General features: G+C 41.1%; 1 protein-coding gene across 1 annotated transcript in view; it reads right to left on the bottom strand.

Annotated features, from left to right (window-relative positions):
- Nucleotides 1–16,394, bottom strand: part of adgrv1 (adhesion G protein-coupled receptor V1) — a 124,994-nt gene extending 108,600 nt beyond the window's left edge. Inside the window, exons 1-3 of the mRNA XM_059337387.1 lie at nucleotides 15,893–16,394; nucleotides 3,791–3,978; nucleotides 2,359–2,508 (exon numbers count right to left, since the gene is read on the bottom strand). Coding sequence (XP_059193370.1) covers nucleotides 2,359–2,508; nucleotides 3,791–3,976 — 336 coding nt within the window. The 5' untranslated portion in view covers nucleotides 3,977–3,978; nucleotides 15,893–16,394. The remainder of the gene's footprint in view (nucleotides 1–2,358; nucleotides 2,509–3,790; nucleotides 3,979–15,892) is intronic.
- Nucleotides 16,395–18,412: the final 2,018 nt, after the last annotated feature.

The raw sequence follows: 18,412 nt of genomic DNA on the forward strand, positions 1-18,412 counted from the left end.
GGCGCCTCTTCAGGACTTGTGCTGTGCTCTGTGATTCGGCACTAAGACTTGACAAACTTCACCGGGCCTAAAATCACCCAGCGACTTTACTTCACGCTCACACTGTGACTTTTTACCTTAACAAAAAGAACCTACGATCTGTGCAAGGAGGGTTTTCCACTTTCTGAAAGCCAATAAAGCGCAAGACCACAGCTTTGTTATTTGGCGTAACTTTCCGAGGTTTCCATTAGTGAGCTTACCAATGTTTTCACAAGCATCTCATGGACAAACTGTGCTTAAAACCACCATGTCTTAACACAAGAACACACGCTTCCACCAAATCTTCCAAAATCTCCTCTCAAAATACAAACATTTGCACATAGGCCAATATGTACAGGCGATGAAGAAAATTATCAGCTAGAAGATCCTTGACATAATATGATAAAAAAAAACATAATTTTCTCTCGAAAAACAATTTTTGAAAAACATTTTCTCAGTCAAACACAGTCCAATTTAAAGATCTGAGTAATACAACTGAATGTATGTTAAGGTGAGAGGAAGCAAAGGAGAAAATGAAAAACAAGAAAGTGCTTAGGCCATTGCATTCATCCCTCTATTCAAAAAGGGCTTTTCCCAGCTGTAACAGAGCTTTCTTTCCGCTGCTGAGCTCTTGTCGCGGTCAACTCACAGACAGAATCCACACGCTTTCACAAAGCCAAAGCCACTGGCCGAGCCAGGAAGCTGCGCACACACAGACGCACTCACTCATGTGTGCCCAGCTACATAAACTTACTCATATATACATTCAAGCACAAAAATTGGTGACTTAAAAGGCAGCTTTGTTGCCTATATATATATATACATATATATATATATATATGTATATGCAGCACTACCATTCCTCCCCCAATCTAATTGCTACGACCCACTGTGTGTTTCTACCTTATGTTCCCGCACGGCACTGATATGCTGCACCTGCTCTGGTCCACAATTCTACATGGTTTCTATATAACAAGTCTTGTTCTGTCATACACTTCTAACAGTTAGTATTAATGTTTTCTGTTGAAACACATTTCACAAATTTAAATGTCAGGAATGACAAATGTACCCTGGTCAACCCTTTATTTCTTGCTTGTGTTTGATCTATGACACCTCTTGTAGTGCACATTCATCCTCCAGACAGTCCCTCAGTAAACTGATAGGGTAGCATTTGGCCAAGCTTTGTCTCCGTTGTAGTGTAAACAGAAGGGCTAAGTGGGCCTCATCTGGTCTTTCACTCTTGTAGAAGGCTAAATATGGGCTTGCGCTACTGGATTTTAACCAGATGTCACAAAAATGCAGCGTCAAATTGAAAATGTTGTTACTGACAGCTGTTTGGAGCTGTTGCAGTTTTTTAAAATGCAAATAGCTGACAATTATTGATCACAATGACCTTTGTCTTAGGTCTTGTAGTGAGGGACAAGACAGGCAGACAGCAGGACCAGGCCCCACTGGCTCATCAATCAAACTTGACAGCTAAAGGCTACATGAAACCATGGAGATAGTCTCTAGGAGTAAGGCATCCTGGGCTGTGATGGTGAATCCATTGACAAGGATTTACAATGTGTACCCATAAAAAATCGTTTTAAAACTTTAAAATGCATGCAGCTGTTATAGACAAGACTATGCACAACAGTAAAAACACATTATTTTACAAAAAAGCAAGCCTTCCGACATTTTTTAAGTCTTACTGGACGAGAAGAAAGTAGGTAGTTGCACCTTGTGCTGATATGGTAGTGTCAGCAAAAAATCGTTGAAAATAAAATGCATGACAAGATTTGAATGTACTTGGTTGTGAAGCCATTGAGTCATTGTAACAGACTCAGCTTTCATCAAAAATAGTGTGTCAACTACAATGGTGAACACACAACATATACAGAAATAAAATCCTCGGAACGGACATGCCCATCAAAGTCAATGGGGACATTGAATGAGGGAATCACTTTAATCTACTATGTGGTGGGGCTGTGGCTGTCAAAGCTAGTTTCTTTTCACAAAGGTGTCTTTTAGTGGGGCACCTCAGAGTCACACACAACATTTGGCCCCACCCAGGCCAGCCCTGGAAAAGTCCTATAGAGCACACACATCAAAGGCCCAGTAGCTCAGAGCCTCCTTGGCTTACTGTGGCTGTCGCCCCCACTCCCTGTTCTTTAGTAGAGGGGGTTAGGCTTTAGGACGGTCAGGGGTAGAATTAAAACAGAGGGACTTTGTGGAAAGGAAGTTTGGAGGTGCAGAGAGGAGAGAAAAGGGAGTGAGGGAGGAAGATAAGACTGTGTCACCATTTAACTAGAAACATAGCTGGCACACACATACACTTCCACACAAACAATCAGCATTTACCTGTAGTGTAAGGTTGAAGGTAAATGTCTCATCAGCTTCAGGCAAGTCGTCATCTCTTACAGCAATGAAGATGGTCTTACTGGACTCAGTGGACAGCAGGAAGGCCGCAGCATTAATGGCTTCAAAGTCCCCTGTGTCGACTCCCTCTAGCTGGGGGAAACAAACATTCAATTGTCTCACTCACCATTTAATTAAAGTAAAAGTGTGTGTTTCCGTTTGTTTTAAATACTTTTTGCATGAGTGTGACATGGAGAGGAACGGGAAAAGCACAAGAGAGACAGAGACAACGTGGCATAATAGATCAATGATGATTTTGAACCCAGGAGCCTGAGGTACACCATTTGTGCCCTTCAACAATGAAGCCAATAGGATACCCTGGGTTGACGTTATTGCTTGTTTCAGCTCTTTTTGACAGCAGAGAGAAGATATTGTGTTCCGGTTTCTTCATCTGCTTGATCTTGAGTCGCGCTTCTTTCTTTGCCCATTCGTTTCCGAAGGGAAGCCTGATATTACTCAATATTTAATAAAGCAGCTCAGGTATCATAGTCCAAATAAGAAGAAATATGGTAAAGATATCAAGAAGCATAGGAAAACCCCCAACCACACTCCACTGCATGGCCAGCTCGCCTTACCAGACACCAACTGTGAGCAGCTGACACTAGCCCCCATGTGGAGGACGTAGAGCCAAAACCCACTCTGTGATTTTAAAAACAGTTTCTGCAGACACACTAAGTCTGCTTACTGGCCACTGTCTGCCACTGATAAAAAGGTCACTGATTCCCTTTACACTGGACAAAATAGGTGACAGCTCAGCAAGGTGATTAGATACTAGGGCTGGGAGATATGGGTTTATATATAAAATCTCAACATTTTATGATATATGATTTTTATATTTTCTCTAAAATGGCATGCCTGTTGCATTCAACCCTTTGATGTGTACTGTATGATCATATCAGTGTGATCTTTCTAGTAAACTAACCTGATTTATTACATTTAAGAGGGATTTTATTTTGAAATTCTACTTCAATGTCCTGATACGGTTTAAGTGACACTTCGAGGTGGTCTGCTGTCATTCTAGGTGGTGTAGTTTAAAGTCACATTGGACTTTGGATATAAGTTTGAATTTTAATAATTAGTAATTTTTTCTCTGATATACAGTTTTCAGGCAGTGGTTTCCCTTACAATGATCATTCATTTTATTTATAATATAATATATTTCATTATGCTTTATTTATTTACTATATAATGTATTATTGACAGACTGACAGACTTATTGAATAACAGTGAAATTGCCTATCACAATCACGAGAGAGTCGCTTTCATTTTGAAAACAGGTTGACGTCATTACCTCAACAAGTTGTTATTTATTGCATTTACCAAATTTAAACCATATTAAAAATGACACCAGTATTATTCCCGTCCCATGTCTTACCAGAACCAAAGCAGTCACATTGACTGGGTCTCCCACTCTCTCCACGACCAGCCGGACCACAGCTGTGCTGCTCTCGTTGACAACAAAGTCAGTCTGCCCCAGGAACCGCAGCGTGGCTGACTCAGACGTGGTGCCAGGGATGGACAGAGCCAGAATCAACCCAGCTAGCAGGAGGACAGGGAGCATTCCTACAAAAAGGGGGAAGCACATGGAGAAAATATTAAAAGTGACGCAGGACAAAAAAACATAATGCATATATTGAAATAAAGCAGATGCCAACATTTGTGTATTTTGAGGAGTTTTACAAATTGGATGCCTCTTTCAATGCCTACATAAATCTACACTCCACATTCAGTGATTCAGAGATCTGTTTTAATACTCCAAAATAAAGCACCAATAATGAGTCAAAAATGTATATGAACACCTGCACACCTACCCATCACCCCCAAAGAAATTTAAGAAATAGATTCAAGTGAAGTGAATATGATTTACAGGCAGTATCGAGTGGCCAGATGTTCAGATGGCCCCGCTTTTGAAAATGTGCAGCCACGCTGGCTGGCAGGCTTGCTGGTCATTGTGGTCTAAATGATTCATAACATGATTCCATAATTTCAACGACTGTTGTCCTAAAGTTGTCATAACTGCTAAAGCAGTTGTTGTTGAGTTTATTCTTCTTGACCGCATGAATTTAATATGTCACGCCGGAATAAATGTGATCACTCAAGGTAATTTCAGTAGTTCAGCATGAAGCTTCAGACAGCCTAAGTCTAATTATCCTTTCTGCCCTCCTGCTTCCTCTAATCATCCTCACTTCTATTCTACACCCCTCTGCCCCTAATTGTCTTCCCTTGTCTGCTTTCCCTATCCTTTTCACCCTCTCCTCTCCTCTCCTGTCCCTCAGCTCTCTCACCCAGAATAATCCTAAAGCTGGATGGAGCCACTGAGACAGTTGTCATGGTTAACACAACAAAACAACACAGCATGACAAGTGGGGTGGAGCCAGCTTATAACTAAATTGCAGCCGCTCTGTCCTGTCTTTTCCCTCCCTGCTGCCTCTTACCCATCCCATTCATAATCTTTGCACCACGCAGCCTTGCCAACAGTATGAACACGTAAGGTCTTTTAAAAAAAATTGCTCTTAATTACAAGGTTGAAAAAGAACATCAGCAGCTACGGTGGATGAAGTCATGATGTTTGGTTCTTTTTTTCAAAGGCAGAAATCATTTAGGAAAGTTGGACATTGAAAATATCCCATTTTTCATATGTTCCATTACTGTTATATCAATCTGAGTTATTCTCAGTAGTGGCGGGTGTTTGAACAGCAACCATCCATCAATCAGTTTGTCAGCTTAGAGAGGAGAACAAGACACTGCATCAGCATTAGTAGTTGTTGGTTGACAGATACAGTCAGAATCAATTGATGCAGATGCTATTTGACAGAGGAAGCACATGTACGTGTGTGGAAAGTTTGTGTGGAGTTGGTGTCAAGGGGCACGTGTGTGTGTGTCTGCATGTGTCACACACATGCCAGCAGTGGAGAGATTGCTGGGAAATCCATCAAAAAGGGATTTAGAGCTGGTGGGGAGCGGGGCTGGACAGTGGGGAACAGAGGGTGAGGATAAGGGGGAAGAGAGGTGAGTGTGTCGCCGGACAAAGAGAATAAATCCTGTTATTCGGCTTGCTCTCTCTCCTGGGGTTGGGAACTTCCTGCACCACTGACTGAGAACTTGAGCGAAAAGCTATAAACCCTCTCTCTTGCAACATCACACTAGAAATGCCTTACACAATATAAGTCTGCACCACTCTAAGCTACTCTCTCATGGGTAACAGTGTACCTGAAGCTGAAATTTCATAGCATCTGGACACCTGCTTGTGTATGCCCACTTGCCTGCCTAATTGAGTCATATTGAATGTGTGAGGAAGGCACCAAATGTCAGTGCACCAAAGAATGCAAACTTTTCTAAAAAAAAATCTCACAATTCAATTTAGTTCAATCAGAGTATCTCTATGTCATGTCTGCTTTTGGTTTTCAGCACAAGAGGTCTGACTTCCCACACTATGTATTCAGTAAATCATTGAGCTTTAAAACCTCACTTCCAAACTTCAAAATGATTGCATAACATCACTTAGACCATAATCTTTTAGATGGATGACAGCAAGCATCCAACCCTCTAACCTTCTAACCCCCTACTCCAAAAACAGAGGGGTGGTCCCTTTCTCTTCCACTGACCGAGATGCCGCACTTCCTTCAAAGGGCCTAATACAAAGCAGATGCTGTGAGGATGGCACAGGTCCGTTTTAGAAGCGACAGGGTGGTTTTTGTGCTGGCATCGTGCATCATGCCAACCCTGACCCCGGGGTATACAGGAGGACCAATGATCTGTCTGTCACAGCAAAAGGCGGCATGGAGTGCCTGGCGCAGCCCTCTGACATTGATAAGGCTTGGAGTCAGAGTCCAGGCTGCACAGTTGCATGCGTGTGCACATACACACACACACACAGACATTTGCATACATGGATGCATTTGCCAGAGCCGGCACAGTCAGCATATGCATCCGAAATGCAGGATCTCAATGCTCAGATAGACAGCTGGGTGACAGGCCAGGACACTGGAGGGCTCTGAAATGCATGAAAACACGCTGTCCATCACAAATATCCTGGGCCAAAGGAACAGAAAATAATGGCTGGGGCCAGGACTCTGGGACCTGGCGCACGAACAACCCACAGACAACACCACAACTAAAGAGGCTTCACATTCTGAACATCCAAAATTGCTTTTATTGACTTATTCTGTGACTCAAACCTCAGTCAGTTGACTTTTCTTTTTATATTACATTACTTTGTTTCCTGGAACACACAAAGCATCCAATATATATGTATTACCAAGTAAACAGTATTGGCTAAATATGGGATGCACATTGTATTCATCTACAACAGAACAACAATGCATTGTCAGATGTAGGCCTACTCCTCAAAGAAAGAAAACTTTTTTTTTCTCTTACCAGTTTTGCCATTTATCATTCTAGATGGTCTTGGTATGAGTGTTGGAGATATCAGCGGTACAGAGGTCTGCCTTTTCTCCAGTATAATGGACTATAACTATATGGCACTCCAAAGCGCCAAAATAAAATCAGTGGATCTGTGGATTACCTCGTGTTAACAACCAGGTTGTGATTTCTGGAAAGAGACGTTGTTGAGTTTTTCAAATGTAGTTTTTGGCACTGTGAGCACCAAAAGAGTTTCATTATACTGGAGAGAAAGCTGGAATCTCTACAGCCGATATCTACAACACTCAGCAACTCACTCCAAAACAAAATAGACTTATAAATAGCACTACAGGTAAGGAGGAAATATGCATTTTTGATTTGGGGGTTAACTATCTCTTTAAATAAGTCATCAAACTAAAATAAAAGCTAATGTTTGGCCTGGAACAATCCTGAATCATTCCTTAGAAACAATTAGTGACAAACCCCTGAAGTTGTTACTTAAATCTGATTATCGTCCCATTAATATTTGACCTTGAACCTGCTTTTACAATAATAATTTCTGTCCAGTATGTAATACTTCCAGCTAGCTTCTTTGTTCTTTTCAAAATTGCAGTGTCATTGAGAATTATGGTCCTCTTGCACAAGCAGGCTTTGTGCTTGCCAGGAAAGTTTCTTAGCGCTGGGCATTGAGCTACAACAGGAGTGCCACTAAGTCCACTCGTTTCACTGGCTAAGCTCAGATCAAAGCTAAAGGGAATAAGACACACATATACATGCAAATGCGCACACAAACACGCATACTTCAGTATCCACTTGCAATCACTCACTCCTCTCTATCTGCTGATCTGTCACACATCTTATCACTTCCTCTTTCTTGGAGATAAACTCCTTTTCCTGTATCTCTGTGATGGATAGCTCATCACCAGACAGCCTCAAACGTGATGAGCTCCATGACCAGTCAGCAGTGATAACATCAGTGCTGGTCAGTGGTGGTTTGACCTCATCACCTGTCAGTCCTTCCTAAAGCAGTCTCTTGGTGTTAGTAGCCTGGTTCTCGAAAACTATTACATTGCATACCTCGCAGACACACGACACACAAACACACAGACACTCACTGACTGATCTATTGGATATCCCTGTCAGAGGTGCTGAGGAGGTGTCTGGTTGCAGGGCTGCTCCTGGGGTCAGTGTTCGGTGCTGATGCCTCTAGGGTTTCTCCTGACAGTGCCCTCTGTGTCGTAATCTTTAGCATCAATTATTCACTGCGAGCCTTAACAGTCAGAGGATGATAGTAAGCGTGACACTGTCGGATTCACTGTATAGCACGTGCCGTGCGCCATCTGTGGATAGTCATGTAATGGGCTGTTGACATATTGTAAGTACACGTACATAATCAGCGCGCTGTCACCAGAAGTGCTGTTTTACTTTTACTTCTAGTGACTTAAATTTCTCCTTGTCAACTAAAACACATGCCTCTATTCTTTCTGTCTCATTAAATACAGAGTCTGTCATCCCTTTTTGCCACTATAGCTCTCTGTGAGCTTTTCGAGGTAAGGTACGAGCCTCTATAATCATAGGCAAGGACTTTGCCTTTCCCCTAGTTATTCCACTGAGAATATTCTGTATTGGAAGCTTTAAAGGAGGAAAAGCAATACTCGTACTTCCTTTTTGGTGGAGGGTGTGTGGGATAACAGTCTGTAGAGTTTTAATCAAGGGCTTTCCCATGAGGCATCCCTGCCCTGAGGCTTCCCTGGTCCTGAGACGCCCTTGGTGAAGAGCTTGTGGTTATATCTGGCAGTTAGTCACAAGCACCCGCATACACACACACACACACACACACACACACACACACACACACACACACACAGAAAGTGATCTCCAGTTGTCTGACACTGGGAGGCCTGCAGTGGGATCTCATTCATCAATCTTACAGCTCTGGTCGGTGATCTGGAGTCAGTCTGGCCACAAAAAGAAACTGCTCTGTCATTAACATCAACTAATATAACAGTGTTCCTGGAACGTTTGTGCTTGGACTGATTCACACTAAAAACCAACCATGCAAACACACAGTATAACTGATACTGACAGAGATAAACAGATGAGTAAACAGCATCACAGAGACATGAAAATAAGCCTTTGTGTATATCAATTTGTATTTATGTATAATGCATGGGGGGTAGGGCTTCTAAAGTAATTATTTTGGGATATAAACTGTGGAAAATAGAAGTGTCTTGTGGTTGGATGGCCGGTTTATTATTCAGAGGTCAGACTAAATATGAAGAATGTCTGATATGAGCAGGCAGGAGCAGAGTTCATTCATAATATCTTGGGAAAAAGTCTTATTTTTTGATATTTTGATATTTTAAAGTCAAAATTAAAGCAAGAATTTTCCCTAAAAATAACAGTTTCAAAATTAATTTTGTTGCTACACTTACTTGCAAAAGGGAGATTGGTGCCTCTTTCATTCCCAGTCTGCACCCAAAGTGCCTGTTCTTGCACTATGTAAGTGTGGTGAGCGGGAACAAAATGCAAAATATGGCAAAAAATACCACTTCTACGTAATGTTGCTTTAAATAGAGCAAAACGAAAAAATGAAACCAAATATAATGCTATGTGTCATTTAATGTGTTCAACTACAATGGTTCTCTTTGTGTAGAAAGGTTGCTGTATTAGTTTGGTTTGTATTTATAAGTCTCAGGCTAAACCCTGGTGCCTCCTCTGCTCTGTTTATTGGATTGTTTTCTGTTTGAGCTGCACTTCACGCTAAGCGATGCCACCAGCCCAATGTGTGTCAGGCCCTACCACAGAAACCACCCACCGTCCGTTCTCAGCCCGGCGTAGCCGCGGCTGCCATACCCGGTCAACTCACGAGCCCATAATTGCACTTCACATGTAGTTTCTCCCTCTGGTATTTTTAGATCAGTGAATGTTCTCGCCATACTGAGAAGTTAGGGAGAAGAAATTAAGAAACTTAATAAGCGAGTAGAGCTAAAACATACATCATTAAATCTGACAAAATCTCTGCGTTACTCACTTGGCTTATTTTGGAGAGCTCTACCCCAAAACAGAAATCTATTTATTTTGAGGAGAAAAACAGAAAACCTACCATTAGTCCAACAAGAAGGGGAGACAGAATTTTCGGAAATGAGAATGGCAGTGTGCTGAATTGAGGCCAAATTATGCCATTCCACATAAGGGGAACTAGAAAACACTTGAATGAATACCTCTCTAAAGAACAAAAATGCATGAGGTCAGCCTTCCAGCTATTGTCAGACGATACTTTTCAACCAGGCATTTCTCCTTCAGGGGCAAGAGGCTGCCAATCAAGTGTGCATTTTGCTGTGAAAAAAGAAACAGAGAGAGGGAGAGTTCTCCCGAGGTATTGTCCACACGGCCGTGGTCGGCTGCTCTTAAGTTGAGCCAATGGCATTTTGCATCCCTAACTAAAAACAAGACTTCTTCTCTTTGCCTTAGGAAGCAGTGGGAAGGAAGGAATATAGAAAAAGGAAAGTGGTTCCAATTGAGTAGGAACCAGTGCGTGAGCAATTTACAGCGTTTTCCAGTGCAAGCATTGGCTGACTGATTAGCCTGTATGACACACAGTGATGGAGGCAGACAGAAAAGCACTTTCAGCGGATTAAACAAGGTTGTGCTCTCCACAGCCTCGCAGACCAAAGGGCCAAATTAGAAAGGGTATTACTTCATTGCATGTAACTGCTTGGGCCTGGATGAAATGCTAATTGCATTTCAAAAGAGTTCCCAAAACAGAGAGGCAACCCAGAACGGGGGAGTATTTTCATTGGAGAAGAAGCGGGACTTTACGATTCACTGACCAGCACACAATTTTAAGGAGCAGGCTTTTGTTCGCTCACGCTCCTTTTTGTGTTCTGTGTGCGTTTCGAAAATTGCCACAGTTCTCTATTCTTTTGTTTCTCCCACTTTTTGGCATGCTTGCCTCCTCTCCAACAGAATCCAAACCATCCCATTCAGACTCCATCCTTTTCTCTCCGCTCTCCTCTATCACTCCTAAACAAGGACACGCACTGCACACACATCCTGGGTACAGTAGGTGTGGGAGAGCCCCTCTTTCAGACCTTTGCAGCACTGGAAAACTAAGGGCCAGATGGCAGGATTGAGGAGGAAGCAAATCCGTGAATAAGTATGGTCAATAGATCCTGATTATCACTGGGAAAAATAATATGACTGTGGTGCTGCACATCCCTTTCATCCAACATTCACAGAAGTGTTATGCAGCTGTAAATGTGACAGGGTGCACTTACAGGTGTGTACACATGTGTTTGTGGGTCCTTTCATTATACACTTAACATAAACACACCAATTGATTTCAAAGGTATCTTATTCTACACCGAATGACTTTTCATGTAAGTGATCCTGATCTTGTGAGATGTTTCACTCAGAGGGCTATAATCTATAATGAAAGGCATCCAGAGAAAGTTGATAAATACATCATTTTTACAACAATAAACACACCTCGCGACCTCTCAGCCATGCTTCCATGCTCTGATCAACCACCCCCACCAACTCGAGGAATTCCTCTGCCATGACCAACTACAGTACAATGAGGGAAGTGAGAGATAAACAGAGAAAGGCAAGAAAAGAAAGAAAGAAAGAAAGAAAGAAAGAAAGAGGGGCTGGTGTAAGGGATGGGGGAGGTGGGGGTGGAGATGAGTGTGCGGTGTGTGTGTGTGTGTGTGTGTGTGTGTGTATGAAATAATGCAGGGTGGGTCATATACACATTGGGGGAGGGCGGCTAAATATGGTTGAAGGGTAATGGAGAGAACTAAGGGTTTCAGAAGATTGATCTAAGAGTCGGTGACCTATATCAACAGGTTTATGTTTTAAATAGGCACCCTGACCCTTCTCTCGCTCTCTCTCTCTCACACATACACACATGCACACACACAAAAGGACCCTGGTGAGAGGCGCAGTGGTGGTACTAACAAAGAAAGAAGGGCATAAAGATGGATAGCCGTGATGTCCTTCCAATCGAAAGCAAAGTGTGACCCACTCAACCTGACCTGTCTAAATTAGGACAGGAAGCAGGGGCCACCATGCGATGTGTTCCACGTGGCTCCCCCAAAAACATCCAGGAGAGAGGCAGAATTCATGGGGATTTATGGCCATAAAGAGGGACGCATGTGGGGGTCCGCGCGTTTAAAGAATAGGATCAGTGAAGAGCAACCAAACAGTGTGTTCATTTATCAAACAAGGCTGCGGAGCAGGTTTATGGCTTTGGGATAATAAGTCATTCAATGATCAAAAAAAGAAAAGAAAAAAAAAAGAATTCCTGCTTTCAACAGACGTAATGTAATTTGTACGGCGTCTAGCCAAGCTAATGTGAACCAGAGGAAACAACCGTCCTTTACTTTTCACCATGTTTTGACATTTGAGAAAAGGATGTTGCTCTGTGTTTCCTGCGCTGATTTTCCATGCAGTTTGCAAGTTGATATGAAACATAGCAGCTTTAGTTTAACTGGATTTAAATGCAAATATCATAGAATGTGTTGAACATATTACAAAAATATTAGAAATCAAATTCACGTTCGGCTGTATCTTAATTGTGTTGTGTCCTTTTCATTGATTCTTGTGAAACCTAATAGAGAAAGTGGTCATGCATAATATTCAGCACAGCAGGTTGGAAAGGTTGACCTGTCTGAGGCCACCGGCTTAACTAACATCACAAAAGGTCAGAGTTCAAGTTTAATACTTGAATGGAGATGCTGAGCAGCCGTGGGAGGGCACTCCATCTCCCCTACTGAGCGTAAGATATAACAATAAGTGTGCATGCATGTGTACATGAGTGTGGGCATGTATGAGAGTTGACAGCAAGGTCACAGCCGAGGTTTTGCTGCAGTGACCGAACAAGCACCCTCTCGCTGGGAACAATATGCGGTTGGTCAGGCCCACTAAAGAGACCTCAGGATTGTTGGCCATCGCCGAGGACCCACCACTTTCCTGTCGCTCTGCTCCAAGGACAACAACTTCTAAAACATGATATGGTCTCCTGTGCGTAAGCATGAACTGTCAAATGATTTGAAAACAAAGTATTAAAATCCCAAAGAACATTACACATTACATTACATTACATATTTACGACTCAAATTTGTCCACTTACTAAATCTAAAATCAACTTTATCATGGTTTTCGGCCATGTTGGCAGGCGAGTTCGACAACACAAAGATGTGGATGAACTAGCGTAGTTCCAATGTCGATGGGGAGCATACTTAATGTGTGATTAAAAAAAAAAAAAAAGCAAATGCAACATTAACTACATAATTTCTTAGCACTAAGACAAATAATTTTTCAAATCTAATAGTGCTGCAGATCACTTTCTTTCAACATTTTTCTGCATTTGTACTTTCTTCTTTGGCCCTATAGCTTGAGATTATTAGTTAATTATACTGTATACAGTTCCTTTTCCCCCCACATTGGCAAACAGTGTCTCATAATCTAGATGCAATGGGCTGATAGACACCAAACATCGAATGAAATTAGTTCACATTAACTTTATTATTATTTCTACAGCTCTGAAAATAATTCCTATACCTAAAAAAGCACCAAAACGTATGGCTACATGTTGTGTAAACAGTTAGCATCATGGTTCTTTTTAAGCTGTATGGGCTCGTTTTAATCAGTTTTAATGTAACAAAAACTATGGGGTATGATCCCTTTGGTATCTCTTTGTACAGAAGTAGCAGTATTGTTCTGTTTTAGTTTAATTTTATTTGTAGATTTTTTATTTGTATTATGTTCTATGTGTGTATGATGGGGCTACAACTTATCTTTTATTGTGCAGCCCTGTGTTGTAAAAAGGCAAATAAATGAACGATGTACCCTTAAAACCATCCACATCTCAGCTTTGAGTGCACAAATGTATGGCTGAGAATCTATAGCACCCAACTCCAGTTTTTTGTTTCAAATATGTTAACACCTATGGTCCATAAATTCAAGAGAGCATTCAGTGAGCCCTGTCAGCTCCCCGCAGTGAAAAAGAGACAGGTTTAAGGTATACATCTGTCTTGCACCAAAGGATTATGAATTGTTCTACTGCATGGTACTTCTGAGCAAAATGGTAATTTGAGGGAGAAGTGGGAACGTAGGTGCAACATTTTATCCTCTCAAGGTGTGGAAATGAAAACCAGACCATAACTAATAAGAGGTGTAGAGTGTGTAGGTCTGCTGATTTTCTCTTCCCACGTCATGAAAAATGTAAATGCAGAACACTCACTGTTATATAAAATGAACATTGTTCTCTTTGGAAGTGCAGTTTCATGTGATTATTGTAAGCTGTAGAAAACATGCAAGAAAGTGACCATATAAGTTGTGTTTAAATAGAACCGAAATAATGCTGTAGATCACATACAAATCATGAATGTCTATATGGAGTAGCTATAGAGTCATGCAAAGTTTGAATGCAACTTTATAAATGTCCTTTATTCAACAAATAAAGACATCCTTTACAGCTCTTACCCCCTACAGTGATCCATGGTGCACAGATCAGCGGAGGCGGGCACAGCCTGTTGCAGGGCGGTTAAGTGTATGTAGAGCTGTGCCTTTGCCTACTATATCCCCCTATCGCCAGCAAACATCAATCTCATCCTGTCTGCAACGTGCAACACTTCAGCACCTTTCATCAATGAACCGGCTCGGTTTATGGCACTGTCCCCTTTTGTACTGTGCAGCCATTAGAGGGGTGAGACAGAAGGAGAGAGAGGCAGGCAGTAAAACAGTTTCCGCCCAGTGAATCACATTCAGACCCTCACACAAGCGACTGGGGGCTGACCCCTGCCAGGCGATGACATAAACACTGACAAACAAAGGACCTGAGCTCCGAGCAAGTGTGGATCTCTGAGGATCTAAATCCACAGAAACACACCAACAGACTGACTGTGACCCATGGGTTTGGGATGATGGAAATAGAGATTCGGGTTTTGAGTAGTGAAAAATGGGAAAATTTCATGGCAAGTTTTGCTGCTTCTCTACAAACAAAGGGTTGATGACTGTTCAACAGATTCAATGTCACCCTTTTATACAAAGATACATTCCAGAAACAGTTAACAGTGAAGGCTGGCGCTGAGGAAGAGCAGGTGTAAGTGCTGAATGGATACAGAAGCAGCTCCCTCCCTTCCTCCCCAGTGAGAAAAAGGATTTAACTCTGCTGAGGCACCACAGAGGAGGCAACAAAAGAGATTTGCAAGGGACGCAACAAGATGACATCATGTCAAATCAATTAGAGATAAGGTGGACGTATTCAATTATTCTAGGATTGAAAAAACCCCACCCCTTTAACTGGTGTAAACTATGGATCCTGCACATCTGCGTAAAATACGCAAAGAAGCAGGAGCACAATGAGGCTGCAGGCACCACTCGTTGATTTAACAGTAACAGCACATGTGCGCAACTTTAAGTGTGCCAAGATTACTTATGGCCCAAGTAAGCCTATAGATTAGTCAACGGAGCCTTTATGAGAGGGTCTCCAGCTCACCATGTGTGGCAGTTCCCCCTGAATTGTTGTTTTATTTCAGTGGGAGAGAGAAAACCCACACAAAGCGCAGTAATCACACTGGAGATCCTGGATGTAACCATGGAAGCGTTTGTCTCCCTCCTCAATGGGCTACCCGGCCATTCATTTCATGATTGCGCTGAATCAATATTTAGGCTTTTCAATTTTATTAGCTGCTCCGAGGGGGATTTTTGGCACAATGCAAAAAGAAATTAGCAGTGGCCAACCACTTTTAATCGTTTTCTTATAGTGTTATACAATATGTCTGCTTGAGCTGTCTGGCATAATTGATGAGGAGTATCGCTACTCATTTGTTTCCTTTATTCTCTTCGCTATTAATCTACCACTGGCAATAACGCCTGGAGTCACCAATCATTACTGACTCACTTACTGAACAATAAATCTGAGACGTTTGCATTGTCCTAGAGACGGCATAACCATGTGTCACAAAGCGATATCATCTTGCATCCAAGTCTTTCTATGAAATGATCCAGCAAAGTTTTAGCTGGTCTCTGTACTATAACCCGGCACTTACAATGGCAAACAAAAGCATATTTTAAAAGAGACATAATATAAATCATTCCAACTTACCTGCCACCTTGCTTGGCCTCTCTGTCCAAGATAAATTACTATAATGTATTTATTGTTGAGGATAACATCGATCCCGGAGTCTGCAGCTTCTTCTCTTCTCAAACAGCAGCCAATAACTGCATCATGTATTGTTCACTAAAAAGCCTACTGAGCTCGGTTTTTTCCTTCGGCAGCTTTAGGATCCCGGTGAACAACACGGGATGAAGCGCGTTTGTCATCTAACGGGACTGAAGAAATAACAGAGACGGAGCGGTTCCCCGGTCTGTTCGGGACCTTCTCCCCTCTCTCTCTTCACACACAGCTCCGTCCTCCTGCAGCCATGTGAGAGCCAGCTACCGCTACTGTACACATACGACTCACTGTTCCAACAGAAAGATTAGTTTGCGGCTACTCAGGGACTCCAGCTCGTCTCCGGCTCGCTGCCTAATGAGACAAGATGTTTTAATCTCATTTGTCTCTCAGGGTGCTCAGTGTAGTGGTGGACAGCTCCACCCTGCGACCCGATCAGGCGTAGACCCCCTGAGTAGTAGCTGTCCTTAACCGTAATACGCTCTTAATTTCAGAAAGAAGTCGTATCAACTCAATATTTAACAACCTATTGGAATAACCTTATTAATAACCTTAACTGGAAAAATATATGGAATTTACCTGCTAGATATATAATCAATAATAAGGTTAAAGTAGTAGGCTATATTTAAAGATAATTCACATAATTTACCCATCTAAAGTTTTCTTTTTACGATTTAAGAAAGACATAGACTTAAACTACTCTTATTATAGAAGATATTTGTAACCTGATTTCTTTTTCGATTGAACCTCATTTTGTCCTTGTGCTTTGAACATATACTGTTAGGTTTCACTGACTTTCCTTTTGCAAAAGAAAAACAGTACTATATCATCAATCTCATGATACAGTTAGCCAAATGGCATATCCATAAATGTCGTTACGTTAATCAAAAACCTCTTTCTTGTCTTTGAAAATTAAACCAAACAATATATTAAGTCTGTTAAGGAATCTACCGACATGAAAGCTATAAAAACTTTGAATTTATGTACACTTTACAATGTTTTTGTATGAAAGCTTGCCTCTGTATTGTTGAAACCCCCTGATGGCGTTTTGTTGGTGTATTGTCTTGTATTGCACTATGTTGCTTTAATAAAGCATACATTTTAGAGTTAAAAAAAAGAAAGAAAAAAAGTAGTAGCTGTCCTGTTGGGGATTTTCTTCCCCCTCTTGTTGCCACTCCATATAAACTTTGCAAATGTGTACTTCATAAATAACCTAAAATCTAACAAAATTATGTAAAGAGCCGAATAACAAGTAGATTCATACAGCATGCCTTTTGCATCCTTGCACACGTGGCCGATCATGTTCGCTGATAATTTATAAATAAGCACACTAAATACGTCCTCAACTAAGTGTTAGGACGGACATTGTTGCCTATGAATAATTTAGAATAGACTTTGATAAAAACAGATCGAAAACAGATCATGTTAGCTAACTTAGTTGAGTTAACCTGCATACAAACCATGTACGTTAATTAGCCTAACGTTACATTCTATCGGTTGGATACGTTGCATTTTAATTAACTGGGCGGTTAGTTAAGGTATATGATAAACAACTGGTTGATACGGCTATTGGTGTAAGTGTCCAAATAAAGTATCCGATCCTAACTTCAGTCCAACATTTTGGCACTTGAACTGTCTACTTCTACGGAGTAAATATCCCAGCGACTAGAACCTTGACCTCTAGCGCCACCTCGCGATTAAAAACGTGAGAAAAGGATGTCACTACAGCTCCATTATGTGCTCTCACGATGGAATAAATACATAGAACACAATAATTGGAAGAAGATCTGGCTATTACCCAACCGATATTTGATAACCAATAAAGTGAGAGAAATTTCATTTAAAATAATTCATAAATTGTATCCATCCAATCAACATATTGTTGGAAGATTAAAAAAATACATTGATGTGAAATGTACTTTCTGTACTGAACAATATTGAAACTGTTACTCATTTATTTTGGTACTGCCCCTTTGTCCAAGGTTTCTGGATTGATATTTGTAACTTTATTGCAAGCAATGTTGATAAAGATGTTAAGCTATTTTTGGAGGGATGAACTGATCAGGAGAAATAGTAGTAAAAAATAATATTTAAAAAAAAAAAATGTAAAAAGAAAAAGAGATACACACATTGGTCACGCAGAGAATACGAAGTACATAAAGTCTGTGCATTCACTTATAATGATAAAAAAAAATCATATAGTTATTAGAAATTAAGATCATTCAGGATACATTCATCAGGCTGTCATAATATTGAAGAAATAGTTCTTTTTTGTCTTTTACAACTCTGAGAGACTTAAGAAGATAGTTGAATTCAAGTAGAAACACCTTAAACTTTGACTTAGCTTTGAGAAATATGTGCTTGTGTATAAAGAACTTACAAGAGAGAATTAAGAAATTGGTTACAAATTCAACAGATTTGTTACAATGAGTAAAATAACAAAGAACATCT

The sequence above is a fragment of the Centropristis striata genome, chromosome 7 (genome assembly GCF_030273125.1).
Source record: "Centropristis striata isolate RG_2023a ecotype Rhode Island chromosome 7, C.striata_1.0, whole genome shotgun sequence".
In the NCBI taxonomy this organism is placed as follows: domain Eukaryota; kingdom Metazoa; phylum Chordata; class Actinopteri; order Perciformes; family Serranidae; genus Centropristis; species Centropristis striata.